Source organism: Rana temporaria, chromosome 7 (genome assembly GCF_905171775.1).
Source record: "Rana temporaria chromosome 7, aRanTem1.1, whole genome shotgun sequence".
Lineage (NCBI taxonomy): Eukaryota > Metazoa > Chordata > Amphibia > Anura > Ranidae > Rana > Rana temporaria.
The window spans coordinates 3,617,928-3,639,995 of NC_053495.1; the positions used below are offsets into that span (position 1 = coordinate 3,617,928).

General features: G+C 43.9%; 1 protein-coding gene across 1 annotated transcript in view; it reads left to right on the forward strand.

Annotated features, from left to right (window-relative positions):
- Positions 1-22,068, forward strand: part of DNAH1 (dynein axonemal heavy chain 1) — a 99,426-nt gene that overhangs the window by 656 nt on the left and 76,702 nt on the right. The window contains 20 exon segments of the mRNA XM_040358700.1: positions 54-264; positions 407-479; positions 1,431-1,605; positions 4,086-4,242; positions 5,392-5,524; positions 5,644-6,013; positions 7,398-7,555; positions 10,353-10,564; positions 11,901-12,199; positions 12,298-12,448; positions 12,561-12,754; positions 12,984-13,209; positions 13,310-13,429; positions 15,370-15,452; positions 17,435-17,576; positions 17,673-17,828; positions 18,013-18,211; positions 19,798-20,051; positions 21,191-21,403; positions 21,664-21,828. Of these exon segments, the coding sequence (XP_040214634.1) occupies positions 55-264; positions 407-479; positions 1,431-1,605; positions 4,086-4,242; positions 5,392-5,524; positions 5,644-6,013; positions 7,398-7,555; positions 10,353-10,564; positions 11,901-12,199; positions 12,298-12,448; positions 12,561-12,754; positions 12,984-13,209; positions 13,310-13,429; positions 15,370-15,452; positions 17,435-17,576; positions 17,673-17,828; positions 18,013-18,211; positions 19,798-20,051; positions 21,191-21,403; positions 21,664-21,828 (3,690 nt within the window). The 5' untranslated portion in view covers position 54.

The following is a 22,068-nucleotide window of genomic DNA, read 5'->3' on the forward strand; positions in this document are numbered from 1 at the left end:
CATGCTACATACTGTCCAGATTTCATTCATTGTCTCCCTTCTCCTCATTATAGAATGATGATGGAACACAGCAAGAGAGAGATCTTAGCTCATCCCGGACGAGCCCCCACCCGCACACCTTCCAGAGTGTCACCTCGTCTACCGTCACTTGTTCCGGATGGTGGAGCTACAAGAGTGGGATCTCCCTCCAGAAAATACCCCGTTATGAAACAGAGGGGCTTCTATTCCGATATCCTGACCTTCAGCGCTTCAACGCTGGTCAAAGTGAGTCCCTGTTGTATTTTGTGTCTGTGGCCATCACGTCGACATTGAACCATCCTCTTGTATATAGGGAGTGATGTTCGCGTCAGTGTTCTCCAAGACTAGCGACCAATCAGAAGTGGTATCTCCTTCTTTTATCTTTCAGGATATCAATGCAGGACCCAACATCCAACCTAACCTCCTGAGACAGGCTGATCGGGACCCTAACACCCCAAAAGGTAAAGGCACCCCCCCCCAAGTAGGCAGGTTTGATGTATCTGGTAGACATGTGCACTGCCGAAAAATTCATTCGTTTTCGATTTAGTTACATTCTTTCTTTGCATTTTTCTGAAATTCAAAAATCCTAATTTTCCGATTTTCGAATTTCTGATTTTCAAATTTCCGAATTTTCGAATTTCCAAATTTTAGAAATTTGTAATTTTATAATTTTCAGATTTTCGAATTTTGGAATATTCAAATTTCTGATTTTCTAATCTCGGATTTTCGAGTTTTGGAATTTGGAATTTTCGAAACTTTGAATTTCATCATTTCGAATTTTCACATTTCCAATTTTCCAAAATTTAAATATTTTGAAATTCCAATTTTCGGAATTTTAAAATTTCCTGAAATTCAAAATTTCCCTCCAAAATTCCAAAAATTCGTAACTTCGAAACTTAAAAAATTGAAAAAATTTGGAAATTCGTAGAGTTCGGAATTAACTAATTTGTCAAAATTTGTTAAAAAACTAATTCGGAACTAAACGAATTTCACATGTCTAGTATCTGGCTCAGTGTTCTCAGTATAGCACCGCGGTATAAATGTATAATAATAATAGTGTGTGACTGTGTGGGGGGACATTAGAGTGTCCCCCCTCTGTACAGAGACTGATGTGACTGTGGGGGGGGGGGACATTAGAGTGTAAGCTCCTCTGTACAGAGACTGATGTGACTTTGTGGGGGGACATTAGAGTGTAAGCTCCTCTGTACAGAGACTGATGTGACTGTGGGGGGGAGGGGACATTAGAGTGTAAGCTCCTCTGTACAGAGACTGATGTGACTGTGGGGGGAGGGGACATTAGAGTGTAAGCTCCTCTGGTACAGAGACTGATGTGACTGGCTCAAGGTTCTCTGTACAGCACTGCAGTATATGTCAGAGCTATATAACCATATAGTAACTTGTATCTCTTTCAGTGAACAGTTTTGAGACTCCAGCAAACCTCCAGTCCCTCCTCGACAAGCAGGTCTACGGTCCCACCACAGAAGTGTTGATAAAATCCGACTTCTCGAAGAGAGGTTATGAGCCCAAAGTGCAGGTCCCGTACGAGGTGCCCCCCGGGCAGTGCCCCCGCAAGATCGAACTGGAGAGGTGAGACGTACGGCCGCGTTCAGCGAATGGCGCATAGAGATAAAGTGAAGTAACGCAGAGCAACCGATCTGAATCTGTACTAAGGCCAGAAATGTAGAGGGTTTGATTGGTCGCTGTGTGTTCAGTTCTTTACACTTGGGGGCTGATTTATAAAGAATTTGCATAGCCATTCACCCAGTGAAAGTGCATGTACATTCGTTTTGTGTGAATGGGGTACAACAAAACTTATGTAAATAGGATATATCCTGTGCTGAGTGTAAAAATCATTGATTCAAAATGGAAAATACCACATTTGGCCACTAGATGGTGCAAAGTATCAAAGCGATTTCCTGGGATACTTAGCTCCATCTAGTGGCCAAATCATTGATTTTACATTCAAACCCCACAGGATATAGACTATTTACATTTGTTTTTTGCCCCATTTGCACTTTCACTGGGTGAATAGCTATGCAAAATTTTCATAAATCAACCCCTTAGGGCTGTACTTCACTTGCTGCTTTTTTGGGATTCTTTACTCCCCCTGCTGGACCTATAATATAGCTTTCCAGTTCCTGCTGATTGGAGAGCTCTAGCTCTGACTCGGCAGGGAGGATGTACGACCTCTGCAGGGAGACCATTGCTTCCATAGTAAGACCTCATCTGGAATATGCAGTTCAGTTTTGGGCCCCAGTTCTCAAAAAGGATATCGGAGAACTGGAGAAAGTGCAGAGAAGGGCAACCAAACTGATAGAAGGCATGGAGGAGCTCAGCTATGAGGAACGATTAGAAGAACTAAATCTATTCACTCTTGAGAAGAGGAGAATAAGGGGGGATATGATCAACATGTACAAATATATATAAGAGGTCCATACAGTGTACTTGGTGTTGAGTTATTCACTTTACGGTCAACACTGAGGACAAGGGGGCGCTCTTTACATCTAGAGGAAAAGAGATTTCACCTCCAAATACGGAAAGGTTTCTTCACAGTAAGAGCTGTGAAAATGTGGAACAGACTCCCTCCAGAGGTGGTTCTGGCCAGCTCAGTAGATTGCTTTAAGAAATGCCTGGATTCTTTCCTAAATGTACAGAATATAACTGAGTACTAAGATTTGTAGGTAAAGTTGATCCGGGGTAAATCCGATTGCCTCTCGGGGGATCAGGAGGGAATTTTTTTCCCCTGCTGTAGCAAATTGGATCATGCTCTGCTGGTTTTTTTTGCCTTCCTCTGGATCAACTGTGGGTATGGAGTTGGGTGTATGGGATTGTACTGTGTTTTTTATTTTGTTTGTTTATTTTTTGTGGTTGAACTGGATGGACTTGTGTCTTTTTTCAACCTGACTAACTATGTAACTATGTAACACAGACAAAGGATCCTTTGTCCTTGATCCTCTGCAGCATGCTGGCAGGAACAGACTTTTCTGCTCTGGCTGTGGCTGCTTTAGAAAGAAAATGAACTGTAATAGACATGTGCAATTCGTTTCGTACCAAATTTGTTTTTTACTGAATTTCAACAAATTCGTTAATTCGGATATTTCCGAATTAACGAAAACCCATTTAACGAATTTTTCTGAATATTCTTAAATTCGTAAATTTGTAAATTCGTAAATTTGTGAATTCGTAAATTAGAAAATTTGTAAATTAGAAAATTCGTAAATTAGAAAATTTGTAAATTTTTTAAATGAGAAAATGTGTAAATTAGAACATTTTTGTAAATTAGAAAATTCATAAATTAGAAAATTCATAAATTAGAAAATTCGTAAATTAGAAAATTAGAAAATTCGTAAATTAGAAATTTGTTAATGAGAAAATTTGTAAATTAGAAAATTTGTAAATGAGAAAATGTGAAAATTAGAAAATTTGTAAATTAGAAAATTTGTAAATGAGAAAATGTGTAAATTAGAAAATTCGTAAATTAGAAAATTCATAAATTAGAAAATTCGGAAATTCAAAATTTGGAAAACCAGAAAATTAGAAAATCTGAAATAATAACTAACTAATAATAACTTAACTACATATTACTAACTATTACATTTTAGGTATTGGATATTTAGACACTGCCGAAAAATGCGTTTTCATTTCATTTGTTTTGTTTCTTTTCTTTTTTCGGGTCATTCGTTATGACCGCAATTCGTAACGAATGCCGCATCTAAACAAATGGAACCAAACAAATTAATAATAATAAATAATAATAATAATTAAAACATTTTATTATTATTATTAATTTGTTACGTTCCATTTGTTTAGATGCGGCATTGATTATTTCGGATAATTCGTAACTTCAGATAAATTTGTATTCATTACGTTCACTAACAGCCAAACTTGAAAGGAAATTCCAATACCTATAATTTAATAGTTATTATTAGTTAGTTATTCTTTTGAATTTTCGGATTTACTTTCTTATTTTTGGATTTTTGAATTTACGAAATTTTTAATTTACGAATTGCAGTCATAACGAATGATCCAAAAAACAAAAACTAAAGTAAGAATTTTCTCCCCACCAGGAGGAGACGGGAATTCCTGAACCTGGATATAACACAGCTTCTCACTGAGGAGGGAATTGACTCCAATCTGCTAATGCCAAGACACACCGATCCCGGATACCAACCCTCCTTGGGGCAGAACTCCGGACATCTTCTTCCCTCTTATCTACCCCTGGAGGTAACAATGAGCAGAACTTTCACAGAATCCAGGTGTTATTGTAGTGGAAAAGCAGAATGCATTATGATGCCGCGTACACACGATCAGTCCATCCGATGAGAACGGACCGATGGACCGTTTTCATCGGTTAACCAATGAAGCTGACTGATGGTCCGTCGCGCCTACACACCATCGGTAAAATAACCGATCGTGTCAGAACGCGGTGACGTAAAACACAACGACATGCTGAAAAAAACGAAGTTCAATGCTTCCAAGCATGCGTCGATCGTTTTTGTCCTATCGGTTAGGAATCCATCGGTTAATTTTAAATCTAGTTGGCTTGTTTTTAACCGATGGTTAACTAACCTATGGCGCCCACACACGATCGGTTTTGACCAATGAAAACGGTCCATCAGACCATTCTCATTGGTTTAACCGATCGTGTGTACGCGGCATTAGGGACTCCCATTACCCCTTAAGTTTTCAGCTCAAGTTTTCAGCTCATTATGTACAATTATATAATTTGTGAATAAAATTACATTGTATTTTATTGATACTTTGTTGCCGTTAAAGTCTAATTTTTAGGGGGACAGAGGCGGCTATTTAATTAGGCAGTCGCCTAAGGCTTGCCACTCACAGAGGCCTTGCGGCCGCCTAACTTACCCAATGCATTACCCCAGTTTTGAGGGACAGGGGACCTTAACACTGCTGTGCTCAGGCAGCGTTAAGAGCCCTGACTCAGGAGCGGGGGCCGCCAGCATCCCTAACAACCAGTGAATATCGGTGACACCACCCCTTGTGGTGTCAATGACCCAGCATGCCCTCAGTCAATGGCATCACAAGGGGGCGGGTTCACCAGGTGACATCACCAGGTGGCCCCCCGCCCCTTAGTTACTAAAGAGTAGGGTCTGGGGGCTTCCAGATTCCGATAAGCCCCCTCCCAGCAGACCCCCACACAACCACCGGCCAGGGTTGTGGGGGAAGAGGCTCTTGTCCTTGAATTATTTTTACCATCATGGGTGTGAGTGGGGCCCCATGTCAAGTTTTGCCCAAGGCCTCACAAAGTCTAGTATAACCACTGTTAGGGGGGTTTCCTACTTTTTGAAATAGTTGGTTTACAAATGTCTCCCCAGTCCTCTATTTCTGCTGAAATTTTGTTTCTTCTGAAAGGTCTTTGATGATGAAGAGTTTGACATTCGGACGTGCTCTGATTGGCTAAGCCTGGGATATGAGGATGGATCTGGCGTACGTAAACCTGTGCCGGGCCGGGCGCTGCTTCCTACAGATGACGTTCTGGGACACGGTGAGCCGCTCGGAGTCCGCCGTGTGCGGTCCGCTCCTCATGCTCTCAGTTTGGGTTTTGTTGTTGGTCTCTGATAAAGTGTTTTCTCTACATCATTCCAACCTTTCCTTCTCCTCTAGAGGACCCGAGGGGCCCCCAGCTGGAGTACAAATGGTGCAATGTTGGAGTTTTGGACTACGATGAAAAGAAGAAGCTCTTCCTGGTTCAGAAGTCCTCAGACACCAAACTCCAGACACCAAACAAGATGGCCGGTCCCTCCTGCCAGTACTGTGTACCAAGACTCCAGCTGCTGTTCTGCGCAGAGAACCCAAGGGGGTTTGCACAGAGGATTGTTGCCGCGGATCGGCTGCGGAAGAAGACGGAGGCCCTGCTCTTGTATAACCTCTATATAGACTGCATGCCGGGAAATGGACAGAAAATCACCGCAGAGAGCCTGGGCGGGATGAATCAAAGACTGCTGAGTACATCACGCCTGAAACAAGAGGATGGGTATGACACCCAACTGTGATTGTTTCTCCATGTTTTGTGCCCTATAGGAAGGAAGTCAAAATAATTGTGTTGTCCTTCATTTGCACAGCCTTAAGGTGGGGGAGCATCTCTACTAATTAAACCTCTCCTGCCCGGCACTGGCTGGTCCTCTAGACTCCCTGATGTGCAATGGGAACAGGTTCCTCCTCTGGGTGCCATAATTGTGGCCTGGCCTGGCCTAACCATCACCACCAGTAGTCTATTCCATATCTTCCTCAGGCTGGGAGACCCCCAGCCTGGCCTAACCATCACCACCAGTAGTCTATTCCATATCTTCCTCAGGCTGGGAGGCCCTCCAGCATGGCCTAACCGTCACCACCAGTAGTCAATTCCGTATCTTCCTCAGGCTAGGAGGCCCCCCAGCCTGGCCTAACCAACACCACCAGTAGTTTATTCCATACTTTTCTTAAGGATGGGAAGCCCCCCAGCCTTTTCTAACCAGTACCCCCAGTAGTCTATCCTATACCTTACTTAGGATGGGAGGCCTCCTCAGCATGGCCTGACCAGCACCACCAGTTGTAAATCCCATACCTTCCTCAGGATGGGAGCCCCCCAGCCTAATCAGCACCACCAGTAGTCTATCCCATACCTTCCTCAGGATTGGAGGCCTCCTCAGCATGGCCTAATCAGCACCACCAGTAGTCTATCCCATACCTTCCTCAGGATTGGAGGCCTCCTCAGCCTGGCCTAATCAGCACCACCAGTAGTCTATCCCATACCTTCCTCAGGATTGGAGGCCTCCTCAGCATGGCCTAATAAGCACCACCAGTAGTCTATCCCATACCTTCCTCAGGATGGGAGCCCCCCAGCCTAGCCTAATCAGCACCACCAGTAGTCTATCCCATATCTTCCTCAGGATGGGAGCCCCCCAGCTTGGCCTAATCAGCACCACCAGTAGTCTATCCCATACCTTCCTCAGGATGGGAGCCCCCCAGCCTGGCCTAATCAGCACCACCAGTAGTCTATCCTATACCTTCCTCAGGATGGGAGCCCCCCAGCCTGGCCTAATCAGCACCACCAGTAGTCTATCCTATACCTTCCTCAGGATTGGAGGCCTCCTCAGCCTGGCCTAATCAGCACCACCAGTAGTTTATCCCATACCTTCCTCAGGATGGGAGCCCCCCAGCCTAGCCTAATCAGCACCACCAGTAGTCTATCCCATACCTTCCTCAGGATGGGAGCCCCCCAGCCTGGCCTAATCAGCACCACCAGTAGTCTATCCCATACCTTCCTCAGGATGGGAGCCCCCCAGTCTGGCCTAATCAGCACCACCAGTAGTCTATCCCATACCTTCCTCAGGATCTTCTTCTCTCACTGTTTTAAGTTTGTTGTTTTGCTTGGTCAGGGTTCGCCATCAGCTGGAAGTCCTGGAAGCGGAGGTCGGATTGGACTACGAACGCACTATGAACAAACTCATCTTCGACCGACTCGTCTCTTCAAAGCCTCAGAAATTTTCCTATATTACCGTCCCGGAGAAGGTGGAGGAAAAGGTTCCTGAGAAAGGTACAGGTGTCGGCTCTTCCCTCTTCTGGTAGTGAGTGGAAAGTATCTGCATGGAGTGTGAATGCTGTCCCTGAGTTTGTGTTCGGTTCCCCCAGTAGGTTTGATTTCCTTCCACAACCCACTAAACTGTGCACTGCTGAAAAATGTGTTAGTTTTAGTTTTATTCGTTTTTTATTTTTTTTTTTGGGTCATTCGTTATGATCAAAATTCGTCAATTTGTAAAGTCGTAAATTCGAAAATTCATAAATTCGAAAAATTCGAAAATTAATAAATCCAGAAATGTATGGAATTCATAAATGAGAAAATCCGGAAATTCGTAAATTCATAAATCTGAAAATTTATAAATTTGAAAATCCAAAACCCGAAATCTGGAAATTTGACAATTCGTAAATTCGAAAATCTGTAAATTAAAAAATCCGAAACATGAAAATCTTAAATCCGTGTATTTGACAATTCGTAAATTTGAAAATCCACAAATCCGAAAAATCTGGAAATCCAAAATAATAATTAACTAACTAATAATAACTAACTATTAAATTATAGGTATTGGAATTTCCTTTCAAATTTGGCTGTTAGTGAACGTAACGAATACAAATTTATCCGAAGTTACGAATTATACGAAATAACGAATGTCACATCTAAACGAATGGAATGGAACAAATTCATAATTAATAATATTAATCATTTATTATTATTATTATTATTATTATTATTGTTATATCTTATTATTAATTCATTACGTTCCATCCATTAAGATACGACATTCGTTATTTTTATATTTCAAATAAATTCACATTCGTTACGTTCACTAACAGCCAAATTTGAAAGGAGATTCCAATACCTATAATTTTATAGTTTAGTAATAGTTAAGTTTTTAGTTAGTCATTATATCAGATTTTCACATTTTTGGATCTTCTTTCTTCTTTAGAAATTTTGTTTATTTTTGGATTTTCAAATTTCAAATTTCCAAATTTTCGGATTTGAGTATTTTTTAATTTCCAAATTATTGGATTTGCGAATTTCCGGATTTTCAAATTTTGTAATTTTGGAAATTTGAAGATTTGAAATTCGGAATCATATTTTGGAAATTCGGATATTCGAAGATTTGAAATCCGTAAATTCCTAAATTCGCAAACTCTGGATTTTCGAATTTACAATTGCGAGTAACGCGGTTAACCAGCGTTTTCGCAATACAAGCACTGCCTTTTTAAAAATCCTGACTCGGTTTGCGAGTCTTGTCGCAAAACGAGCAGCATTTAAGCCATTGCGGTGTTTTTTTTTTGGTGTGGGAAGGGGGTACGCGCCGGAGCCGAGCCGATCGGCGCCGTTCGGAAATGCCCGGAAAAATTTAGAAATACTCCGTTCCCAAGCCTTTCCAAGGTTTTCCGAGGTCAGCCTCTGGCCTTTCCGTGTGTTTAGATGGCTCTCCAGCGCCCCCACCTACCTCTGGCCACATGCGGTATTGCATGCCATTGAAGTCAATGCGGAACAAATTATTTTCGTTTCCATTGATTCCTATGGGGAAACTCGCTTTGATATGCGAGTGCTTTGGATTACGAGCATTCTCCTGGAACGGATTATGCTCATAATACGAGGTTCCACTGTATTTGGAAAAATTTGTTAAACGGGTTTTAGTTCATTCGGATATTTCCAAATTTGCTTAAGGACCACCGCACGACTAAATACGTCGGCAAAATGGCATGGCTGGGCAAATGGACATACAGGTACGTCCCCTTTAAAAAGCCCAGCCGTGGGTCCTGTGCTCGGTGACCGTGCCCGCAGGACCCACGGACCCGATCACCGCCGGTGTCCCGTGATCGGGTCACAGAGCTGAAGAACGGGGAGAGGTGAGTGTAAACAAACCTCTCCCCGTGCTTCCTAGTGAGCCTGTCACTGATCGTCTATTCCCTGTCATAGGGAACGACGATCGGTGAGGTCACACGCCCAGCCACGCCCCCCTACAGTAAGAGACACACATTAGGGAACACTTAACCCCTTTAGCACCCCCTCCTGGTTAACCCCTTCACTGCCAGTGTCATTTTCACAGTAATCAGTGCCTTTTTTTTAGCACTGATCACTCTAAAAATGACAATGGTCCCAAAATGGTGTCAAAATTGTCTGATGTGTCCGCCATAATGTCGCAGTCACGAAAAAAAATGCTAATCGCCACCATTACTAGTAAAGAAAAATTATTAATAAAAATGCCATAAAACGACCCCCTATTTTGTAAACACTATAAATTTTGCGCAAACCAATCAATAAACGCTTATTGCGATTTTTTTTTACAAAAAATAGGTAGAAGAATAAGTTTCGGCCTAAACTGAGGAAAAATCTTTTTTTGTTTATAGCGCAAAAAATAAAAACCGCAGAGGTGATCAAATACCACCAAAAGAAAGCTCTTTTTGTGGGGGAAAAAGGACGTCAATTTTGTTTGGGAGTCACGTCGCACGAGGGGCCCGGTCCTTTAGCTGTATAATGGTCCGGGGCTGAAGTGGTTAAAAAACAAGTTTGAACAAATTTGAAACGAAAGGAATTGCACATGTCTACCAAAAACGTTCCATTTCAGCAGCACAATCCCGCGTGGCACATTTGAAGGCCTTTGTAATTTTGTTCATCTAGTTCTTTGATCCAGACACCCCTGCCAGACAGCACAGCTAAGCCAGCGTCTGCACGTTCCTAGCTCCTTCATTGGTAGAGATTCCAGGGGTTTGAACTGCAGAATATTTTATCTCTATTATCAGTCCGTAAAGAAATCTGAACTCTGACTTCTTTGGCTCTCCTCTCCCCATCTCTGCAGGTCTCGTCTGCGTCCCAGATTACGCTTACCCCAAGAACCGGAAAGCTTTCACCTTCACCACCCTCCTCACCAGGTCTGAGGTCATCACTTCTCTCTGCAAAGTTCGGGGCGAATGTAACAGAGTCTCCACCATGTCCCTCTTCCACTTCACCCTGACCAAGTGCGTGCGGCTGGAGGAGTTCGAGCAGACGCAGTCACAGACCTTCTCCCAGGTACCTTCTGGAATCTTTGAAGGCAAACTAGGCAGCTGACCGGGGCAAAATGTTACATTTGTATTTTTTTTTTATCTGGACTTGTTCTGCAATGGTGAAGATGTTCCGTAGCTTCTCCAATACACTTCTTGCGTTCTAATGGGAGTCGGGAACATACGCCAACATTTACAATATATGCACACAGGTACTACAGATGCCAACCCAAACCTGTACATTGGGGAGATAAAACAACCCCTCAATAAAGAAATGGCCCAGCATAGGATAGGAGGACAGATTCTAAAGGTAAATGCTTAGCAGTCTCCCTATACTTTAAGGAAGAGGGACATTCTTTCAGGGACAGAGAGGTACACATTTTGGAAGAGACTTCAACTGGTGAGCAGTCATGAAAGAGGCCATCTATGTCAAAATGGAATCCCCATCCCCAAACAACAGTGGCACAGTTTGCCTTGACACATTCCATGGTGTTCGGATAAGGGTCTTGGTGCTGCCTGTGTGCATATAAATACTGGGGGATCTTCCTAACACTCATTGGAACTCAAAAAGCAGCTTGGAGAAGCTTCAAACCATCTTTACAATTACAAAATAAGTCTAATAAGTAATACCATACCTATCATACCATGACCTTTGCAAAATAAGAAGCTTCACAGGTTGTAGAACACAAGTTTTCTGGAGTTTCCAGAGTTCTCTGGTCTCCAAAGTTCTCCAGGGTCTCCATGGTTCTCCAGGGTTTCCATGGTTCTCCAGGGTCTCCAAAGTTCTCCAGAGTTTTCTAAAGTTCTCCAGGGTCTCCATGGTCCTCCAGGGTCTCCATGGTCCTCCAGGGTCTCCATGGTTCTCCAGGGTTTCAATGGTTCTCCAGAGTTTTCGAAAGTTCTCCAGGGTCTCCATGGTTCTCCAGAGTTTTCGAAAGTTCTCCAGGGTCTCCATGGTTCTCCAGAGTTTTCGAATGTTCTCCAGGGTCTCCATGGTTCTCCAGAGTTTTCGAAAGTTCTCCAGGGTCTCCATGGTTCTCCAGAGTTTTCGAAAGTTCTCCAGGGTCTCCATGGTTCTCCAGAGTTTTCTAAAGTCCTCCAGGGTCTTCATGGTTCTTCAGGGTTTCCGTGGCTCTCCAGGTCTTCAAAGTTCTCCAGAGTCTTCAATGTCCTGCAGGGTCTCCAAAGTTCTCTAGATAGAGTTTTCTAAAGTTCTCCAGGGTCTCCATGGTTCTCCAGGGTTTACATGGTTCTCCAGGGTATTTAAAGTTCTTCAGAGTCTCCAAAGTTTTTCAGGGTCTCCAAAATTCTCCAGAGTCTCCCTTGTCCTCCAAACAATTTCTTGTCTCTCTTTTGCCTTACAGGTCCAGTTGTTCCTGAAGGACAGCTGGATTAGCACACTGAAGAACGCGGTGCGTGGCAGTCTTCGGGAGGTGGGGAAAGGCTGGTATGACCTTACTGAACGCAACTGGGAAGTCTACTGCATGTCCAAACTGAGACAACTGATGGAGCTCATCAAGTTCAACTTGCAGGACTCCCTTCGATTCCTAGTACAGGACTCCCTGGTCAGCTTTACCCAGTTCATCCTGGATGCCTGCTACAGTGTTCTGACCTGCACCGAGGGCATGGACTGGGGGGGAGACCTTGTCAACAGTCCTTACAAGTGAGATATCTACGTGTCTATAGTTATTGTGCTGTAGAGGTACATAGAATTCATGTCATGGTTTATTGGTGAATTTATCCCAACTTCCCCTTTCATAGGCCACGCAGAAACCCAATTTTTCTTGTGGATCTGGTTCTAGATGCCTCTGGGGTCCATTTCAGCACCCCACTGGAGAATTTTGAGGTTACTCTGATGACGTTGTTTGATAAAGGGATTCTGGCGACTCACAGCGTGCCACAACTGGAGAAGGTGAGAATCAGGCCTTCATCTCTGTATCTTCCCCTTGTACAAGATCCAATATTTCAATGTCAGTATCTATGAGAGCGAAGCTTTAATTTCCGTTCTGTATGTACCTGTGCAGTTTGTCCTGGAGAACCTCTTCATTAGCGGGACCCCACTGCTAGAGTCTGTGGGCCTCCACGAGTCTCTGGTGGAAGAACTGCGCAGCAACATCCGCAACGCCATTTGCAAAGCTATGATTCCGTTGACGGCGTACGCAAAGCAGTACGAGAAATTCCTGGAGCTCAACAACACCGACATCGACATGTACATGAGGTGAGCCCATATCCTGGGAGCTGATGTGACACCCATACCCAGAAAAAATATCCCCAGACATTGGATGGTGTCACTCAATCTGGTTGAAATTTAGGGAAATTTAATATGACACTGAGCCGCTATGATTGAAAGAACTGAGATGAATGAAAGGGGAAGGGCGGTTAGGCTTGGGAGGAAAGTCATGCAATGTCAATAAATGTTTATAACCAGATCCTGGTATTTCCTGCAGGGTGTTCCAGGAGAAGAACCCCTCAGCGTCAGAGGTAAAGCTAGCAGTTGAGGAACATCTTCTGGAGAAGGAGCGTCTGGACAATGCTCTGCCCAACTCCATCATAGTTGGCCCCTTCCAGATCAGCATCGAAGGAGTCAAACAAAACTTGTCTCGTAAACGCAAAGCTCTTTCTAACTCCCTGCTGGAGCTGCTCGCTAAGAGCGTTCACAATGAGGTGGACGGGGTAAGTCAAACATGGACAGTTTTTTTGATCCTCGTAGTAGAATCCAGTAGCTGGTTCCATTCTCTGATTTACTCTCGTTGGTTGGACCCCCTCTCTACAGATCTCAGACCAGTTCCGAACCATCAGCCGCAGCTTGTACGAAAAGCCAAACAGCGTGGAGGAGCTGACGGAGCTCAGAGAATGGATGAAAGGAGTTCCAGAACAGATAAAATCTCTGGAGGTAAAACCTAAGACCCTCCCCTACACATCTTGCATGTGGTTAATGCCCTCCCCCGAGGTCCTATCTTACTAATTGTTAAAAAAAAATTGCTCTCCATTGTATTACTGATAACAGTAGCCTTGGATTACAGAGTGCTTGAAGCACCAACCTATAGTATGCATGACAGATCCATTTACAAAGGAAAACCTACAACTCTGTCTCCACCTGTGGTGCATGTGACAGGGCGGCAATACTCAAACACAGCTGTCACCTCGTAAAAAAGAAGAGCCTGAACCTTCAAGGCGGGATCACCTTTTATTTATTTTACATTTTTATAAAGCAACGACAATTTTTGCAGTGCTTTACATATCGTACATCAGTCCCTGCCCTCCCTACCTCACGCACACCACTCAGCCGCTCCTCCTTGTCCAGTCAGGGAATGCAAAGCATTCTCTGAATGTTACCCATGTTGAGTGGCTAATCTCCTGAGTTCAGGAGTGCAGCTGCTCAGCCTGGGACCCAGAAGCAAGTGGAGATCACTGTAGTAGCGATGTAGAAGTGGTGTCTACTTTGATGATCTGCACAGATTATCAGTGCTCATCAGTGATGCCAGTCAGTGCCAAGCAGTGATGCCAATTAGTGCCCAGCAGTAATGCCAGTCAGTGCCCATCGGTGATGTGACAATGTCAGTCAGTGCTGCCTTTCAATGCCGCCCATCAGTCCCCATCAGTGTCGCCCATAAGTACAGCATGTCTGTGCCCATAAGTGCCACCTATCAGTGACCTATTAGTGCTGCAAACAAGTGCCCATCAGTGCTGCATATTAGTGCCACCTCATCAGTGCCCATCAGTACAGCCTCATCAGTGCCTATCAGTGAAGGAGAAAAATGACTTATTTACAACATTTTATAACAGAAACTAAGAAAGACTTTTTTTTAATCAAAATTTTCATTCTTTTTGCAAAAAAATTAAAACCCCACTGGTGAATAAATACTACCAAAAGAAAGCTATATCTGTCTAACAAAAATGATAAAAAATGTGTTTGGGGACAGTGTTGCATGACCACGCAATTGTCATTCAAAGTGCTACAGCGCTAAAAGCTGAAAATTGGCCTGGGCAGGAAGGGAGTAAAAGTGCCCGGTACGCAAGTAGTTGAAGCACGAAACATCTTGGCCTACAGAAAGGGGACAGAGATTGCAGCCTCCCTATGTTTCAATAAACGTTTCTGATTGTAGCGCTAGCCCCTAGAGGGCCACTTGATTTTTGGGTTTCTCTATTCCTGCACAGCCAGGCAACATTTTCCAACTTTCACTTGTAAACAGTAGATGGGCTTGTTTTTGTTGTTTTATTGGGGGGGAAAATTAGCCTTATGCTGTCCAGGCCCTCCCATGCAAGCCAGGGTGTACTTTAGAAGAGACGTAAGGGTAGTGGAGATTCCTTCTGTCTTTCCTCCTTTTTTCTTTAGCTTCAACCTGGAGGCAGAGCCCCCTGAGCCCTGGGGGTCCCCTACCAGACTCCATGGCACTCCAACTTTCACCTGACAACAATCACCCCTGCTGGCAAGGTTTCACCATTTTTAGGGCTGACCAAACCTTCCTGCCGTTGGATTGGCCAGATTCACATGAATATGCAGATCTCAGACCCTTCATCTTTACCCACTAGCTTCTAGAAACTTCTTGCAGCTTCTAGAACCAGAGGGAGGTACCAGAGGCGTGACCTGTAGAGCCCTCCAGCCTGACGTACATTTACCACCGACCAGTTCCCAGACTCGCACACCTAGTGTGAGTCCGAATACATTTTCCTCACACTAGACTGTACACTAGGGGGCGTTACACAATGTAGTGAGTTTTCTGTGTTTCCTTTCTGCGAGTCTGGGCCTGAATTTACATTCTTAGATTGCATTCTGAAATGTTCTGATATAAAGTAAGGTTGTTAATGGGGAATCTGTTCTTTTCTCAACAGGAGCAAATTGGGAAGGTCATCACTGATTATGAGGTCATCGATGAATTCCTGTTTAGCCTATCTCAGGAAGATTTCAGCACAAAGTGAGTTTATAGATGAAGAAACATCATCAGCTCTAACCACAGTGGAACTACAAGTTCCAGCAAGCAGTAGAAGGGACATGTGGCTCCACCATAATTGTGGCTTAGCCAATTCCTGGTGTAAAGATACATAATATGGGCCAGATTCACAAAGGTTAGCGGATCTTTAGATCCGTGTAACCTATGTGTTTTAAGATCCGCCCTCGCAAGTTTGTGAGGAAAGTGTCAAATTCACAACACACTTACCTCCAAACTTGCGACGGCGGATCCTAACTCCCCCAGCGGAATTCAAATTCCGCGGCTAGGGGAGTGTCATATTTAAATCAGGCGCGCTCCCGCGCCGATTTAAATACGCATGCGTCGTCCGGGGAATTTCCCGGCGTGCATTGCTCCCACTGACGTCAATAGGACGTCAGTGGTTGCGACGTGAGCGGGACTTGCGACGCGCGTGTTCGTGAATCGGCGTACGCAAACGACGTAGGAAATTTCAAATTCGACGCGGGAACGACGGCCATACTTAACAATACTTACCCCTGCTTTTAGAAAGGGTAAGTATACGACGGAAAACCGCTACGGAAACAACGTAAGAACACAGCGTCGGGTCCGCGTACGTTCGTGAATTTCGCGTATCTCGCTGATTTACATATTATTCAGTGTAAATCAGCGGGAACGCCCCCGGCGCCATTTTTAAATAAAAAAAAAGATCTGACAGTGTAACACAGTGTGACACTGTCGGATCTCAGCCCTATCTATGCGTATCTGATTCTATGAATCAGGTGCATAGATAGGACCAGTAAAAATCCGAGATACGATGGTGTATCTGAGATACTCCATCGTATCTCTTTTGTGAATCTGGCCCTATGACTCGATGGTTGTAGACATCTGACAATTCAACCTATCTTTATGGCCAAAAGTGGCTGACACTTCCAAAAAATTACGTTGTTCAGGGGGTTTCTGGTGAAGGGTCCTGTTAATACTACAGGATACAAAGACATTGTAGACAATTCTGCTATTCCAACTTGCGGTAACAGTTTGGCGAAGACCCTTTTTTGTTCAACCATGACTGTGCTCCTGTGTACAAAGCCACCTCCATGAAGACATGGTTTGACCAGTTTTGTGTGTAGGAACTCAGTACAGAGACTTGACCTCAACCCTACTGGCCATCTTTGCGATGCATTGGGAATCCTAATTGCAAGCTCTTCTCAGAAGAGTGGAGGCTGTTATAGCTGCAAAGGGGGACCACTCCATTTTTAATGACCATGGCAGTGGAGCAACTCCATATTATTGGCCATGGTTTTGTAATGGGATGATGTATAGGCTTATAGAGGTCAGGTGCACAAAGCCACCTCCATAAAGATATGATTTGACCAGTTTGGTGTGGAGGAACTTAAGTCCTGACCTCAACCCTACTGAAATCCTTTCAGATCAATTGAAATGCCAATTGCGAGCCAAGTGTTTTTTTGGCGCCCAATGTGAGGTCTGATGTGTGAGCCAGGTGTTCTTTTGGTGCCCAATGTGAGGCCTGATGTGTGAACCTCAATGTAAGGTCTTCTCATCCAAAATCTGTGCACTCTGGTTTTCTGCACAGAGCCCTGACCTCAACTTTACTGAACAACTGTTGGATGAATTGAAATGCCAGTCATGAGCCAGATCTTTTTTATTTATTTTTTTGGTGCCCAATGTGGGGCCTGATGTGTGAGCCAGGTCTTCTTATCCAACATCAGTACCTGATCTAACAAATAGGCATAAATTCTCACAGACACCCTCCAATATCTTGTGGAAATCCTTCCAAAAGAGTGAGAGTATTTTATAGTAGCAAAAGGTGGCAAACTCCATACTAATTGCCATGGTTTTGGAATGGGATGTCCAACAACTTTATATAGGAGTGATGGTCAGGTGTCTACATTATTATTGCCATATAATGTATTTGTCAGTCATGACTCAATGGGACTTCTCTAAGTCTTTTCCCCATCTTCCGTTGTTAGGTGGGCCATCATTGCTTGGCCACACAAGATTATGACCACCATGGAAACCGTCCGAGAGCAGCACTTGGAGGATGAGGAGCGCTTCCGAAAAATACAGGTCATGGATCAGAACAATTTCTTGGAGCGTCAGGACTCCCTACAGGTCGGTTACCAATTTGCTACTCAATCTGTTGGTGATTATAATCCGAATGTCCATCTATCCACTCCCCCTGACAGTGCCAACTCTCATTATTTCCAGATGGTAGTGGCCGGATTCTCCACTCACACCGATATAACTCGCGCTCATGAGATTGCCAATGAAGTTCGACGAGTCCACAAGCAGCTGAAGGATTCCCAGCAGTTGGCGCAAATGTACAACAACCGAGAGAGATTGTTTGGCCAGCCTGTGACCAATGTGAGCATGCCCCATATAATACAAATGACTGCCTATAACATTCCTAGATATGTATCTGAAGGCTCCCAAATCAGAAAATAGAACTCCAGTTACATATATAATGTTTTTGATATAACCTCCCTTCTTTATTATTATTGTCACCTAATGCACTTTTTTTCACCAATCCTTGCTGTTTACTCACCAGTATGACAAGCTTCTGAAACTGGTGAAAGACTTTCAGCCCTTCCGGGATCTCTGGACCACCGTGTCGGACTGGATACGTTGGTACGATAGCTGGATGAACGACCCTCTCACCACCATCGATGCCGAACAGCTGGAGAAGAACGTGATGGAGTCTTATAAAAACATGCACAAATGCGTCAAATACTTCCGCGATATACCAGGTAAGTTCACGGCATGTAAGAAAAATGGCAGCCACTCCACAGCCTTCGTCTTGTGAACAGATATGGGGATGTGACTGGGCATGAGCAAAATTTCAGGAACACTTTGGTGGTTTGTAAGGGTGCAATTAGTTTTAAATTGCTTCTGAGAGTTAAAGGGGTTGTAAAGGAATGGGCGTGCCGCAATGCATACTGGGAAATGTAGTTCTTACATGAACGAGCACCGCAAACCAGGAAGTGAATGAGAGAACAGAAACTAGAACGCCGGAGGTGATATAGATGAAGGAATTTAATAGGTATTTACTTGTTGTTTAACAGAATCATTACACTATTCTGTCTGTCTACCTTGCAGACATTAATTTTAGGCAAGAAACTGTTTTCCTTTACAACTCCTTTAAGGAAGCTCCTTCAAACTATCCTGGACCTGTTCTTTTGCCAACATTTTTTAACCCTAAAGGTAATTCTAATCCTAGCCTTAAACCTAAAAGTAACCTTAAGCCTCGTACACACGATAGGATAGCCAGAGGACAATGGTCTGAAGGACTATTGTCTTAGGTTAATCGATGAAGCTGACTGATGGTCTGATGTGCCTACACACCATCAGTTAAAAAAACAATCGTATCAGAACGCGGTGACGTAAAACACAACGACGTGCTTAAAAAAACGAAGTTCAATGCGTCGACTTGATTCTGAGCATGTGTGGGTTTTTTAAGCGATGGTCGTGCCTACTAACGATTTGACGGTTTATCGGTTTTGACCTATCCTTAGCAATCCATCGGTTAAATTTTAAAGCAAGTTCCTATTTTTTTAACCTAAGGTTAAATAACCTATGGGGCCCACACACGATCGGTTTTGACCGATGAAAACGGTCCTTCAGACCGTTGTCCTCTGGCTATCCTATCGTGTGTACGAGGCTTTAGAGCAGTGGTTCTCAACCTGGGGGTAGGGATCACCTCAGGGGTCGAATGATGATTTGCCAGGGGTCACCAAATCCTGGGCTGTTCCTGAAGCCTGTGCTGCTCTCCCAACCTTTTTGCAGCCGCCCAGCTGGGCTGTTCCTGGAGCCTGTGGCCGCCCAGCTGGGCTGTTCCTGGAGCCCTGTCAGTTGTAAAATGATCCTACTTGAAGATCAATGTAAGGAAGGAGTCAATATACTCACCTTTTCGAATGCCCATATCTGATACCATCCTTGCATTCTAGCACTGCAGTCCAGAAGACATTTTTTTTATTTGGCAGTGTTGGGCGCCTTCTTCCCCTGCCTGTGGTTCACTCCACTGACCCCTATCATACTACAGGACACAGCAGTGATGTAGACATTGGAGGATGGAACCAAATTGCATGGAAGACACATGCGTCCAACAATTTCGGATGTGTTGAATGAACGGGAAGGTAGAAGACACCGGCCATCAAGTAGAATAACTATAATGACTTTTCTCTTGCAGGGAATTTCAAGTATTTTTTTTTCTTTTCTGGAGGCCAACAGGGTCTTTTTAACTAAAATTACCCAACTCATCCCTAGATATGAGAACGCAGTTTTCTACATTTCTATCTTAGCGATTCATCTGCCCGTTGTTTCTTTACCCCCCCAGCCTGCCAGGAAGTAGCACAGGACATCAAAGGCCGCATCGAAGAGTTTAGGCCATACATCCCATTAATCCAAGGCTTGCGCAACCCCGGCATGAGAAACCGTCACTGGGAGATGCTGTCAGAGCAGATACAGATAAACGTCAAACCCAAAGCCAACCTGACCTTCACCCGCTGCCTGGAGATGAAGCTTCAAGACCATATTGAGGCCATCGCTAAGGTGGCAGAAATTGCTGGGAAGGAATTCTCTATTGAGCAGGTAAAGTACCTCGTCTACCAGCTTTGTTAACTTGCTTAGGCTTATGTCCTCCTGGTCAATTTGGCATTTAGGGCAGTACAGTAAGTGCTTTCCATTGAATTCTGTCGACCAATTTCGCCTCGTCCTATGGGACCTGGATGGCTTTCAGGTCCATTTTAAAAATGTATCACCAGGTTGTCAGCGGTCTTCTTTATTTCTGCTGTCTTCTAACAGGTGGCATCTAGCACATTGTAATTTTGGGTATGCCCTTGGTTGGGTAGACACAGGATATGTCAGCCAACCATAGCCCCCGACTGTGGTGACAATACATTCTAGATTCTGCAAACCAGTGCATTTCAAGATTTCCTCAATTTCGGTAGGCTTGTCTGGCTGCATAAGTTCAGTCTTTGAGACATTTCTTTTGTAATCTTCCAAGTTTGGCTGGCATATATGGCAGTGGAAACAACAATCATAGGGTATAGGTGCACCTTCACAGTTGTAGTGAGAGAAGGTGTAGACTAAATTTGATGTAAACGCTATAACATTACTGAAACAAGCTGCCTTGCCAGTACCACACTGGACATCTTTCTTCATACCTCAATCAAGCACCAGCTTTCTTTCTCTATTTACTCATATCCTGGTAAACTGGTGACATCAGTATGATGAGGTTTGCCAACAGTGAGGAGATTGTTCAAGCTGGTCTTGTATCCATGACAATTTAATACGGGTCCTCAAAATCACCACATTTCCAGGTTATCTAATGCTATTCAAAACTGTGGACCTGCTAGAGTAGATAGTCAAAAGACTTCAGATGTTTTATAGGTTCCTTTGGAGATCAAGAACACGTCATTGACTTTAGGCTGCTGGGGTCCAAGGAATAGGCACCAAAGGGTCGAAGTTTGGGCATTAGGGATGCAATGGGACATAGATATTTCCAGGGATGTGTCATTGACCATTGGCTACTGGAGCTCAAGGAGGGCCATACAATAGGCATCAAAAGGTTACATGTTGGGATGCAATGTGGCTTAGATGTTTCCAACATAGCTTCCTAAGAAATCAACTACAGCAAGTCTTCCAGCATGGCTGCCTCTGCTGTCTATAGATGACAGGTACACTTTTTGGAATGATCTACTCATCTGTTTCTTTTTCCTGTCCCACAGGCTCTGGATAAGATGGAGGGCGAGTGGGCCTCGGTATTGTTCACTGTCTTGCCATATAAAGAGACAGGAACCTTCATACTGAAGAGCCCCGAGGAGGCCAGCCAGCTCCTGGATGACCATATTGTGATGACGCAGAGCATGTCCTTCTCACCATACAAAAAGCCCTTTGAGGAACGGATCAGCACATGGGAGAGCAAACTTCGCTTGACACAGGTACTGACAGAAGAACCCTAGTAAATGCTCATTGCAGAGTCCATAGCATAACATAATCATAACAATTTAATGATTTCTGTAAAAGTTGGGTCATTTTGGCTTTAACAATGCTCACAGCGGCATTTGGAAGAATTCAAACAAGAGCTTTATTATTTATGTAATGTTCAGACCAAACACAGACCCATATGTCCAGTGCTTGACTAAAGGAATGTATAGGAATCAATACCTTGATCCAAATTCCTTTACTTTTCTATCACAAGGACGTACTGGAAGAGTGGCTGACCTGCCAGCGCTCCTGGCTCTACCTGGAACCCATCTTCAGCTCCGAGGACATCAACCGTCAACTGCCAGTGGAGAGCAAACGTTACCAGACCATGGAGAGGACCTGGAGGAAGATCATGCGGAACGCCGAGGAGAACACACAGGTCAGATAATACTTAGTAACCTGGGTGCGTGCCCACCCTTGTGACAATTATGTCCTTTCTTATGTATAAACTGTTTAAAGGAAAACTAAAATGTATTTTCAGTAACTATCCATTTTGAGTAACTTTTACCTGTGTGTGTTTACGCTGACTCCATTGAACTAGCAGGGGCCCTTGACTAAAAGCAACCCAGGGCCCAAGGTACAATTAATTCCCCCACACCCTAAACCTCTAACCCTTTCT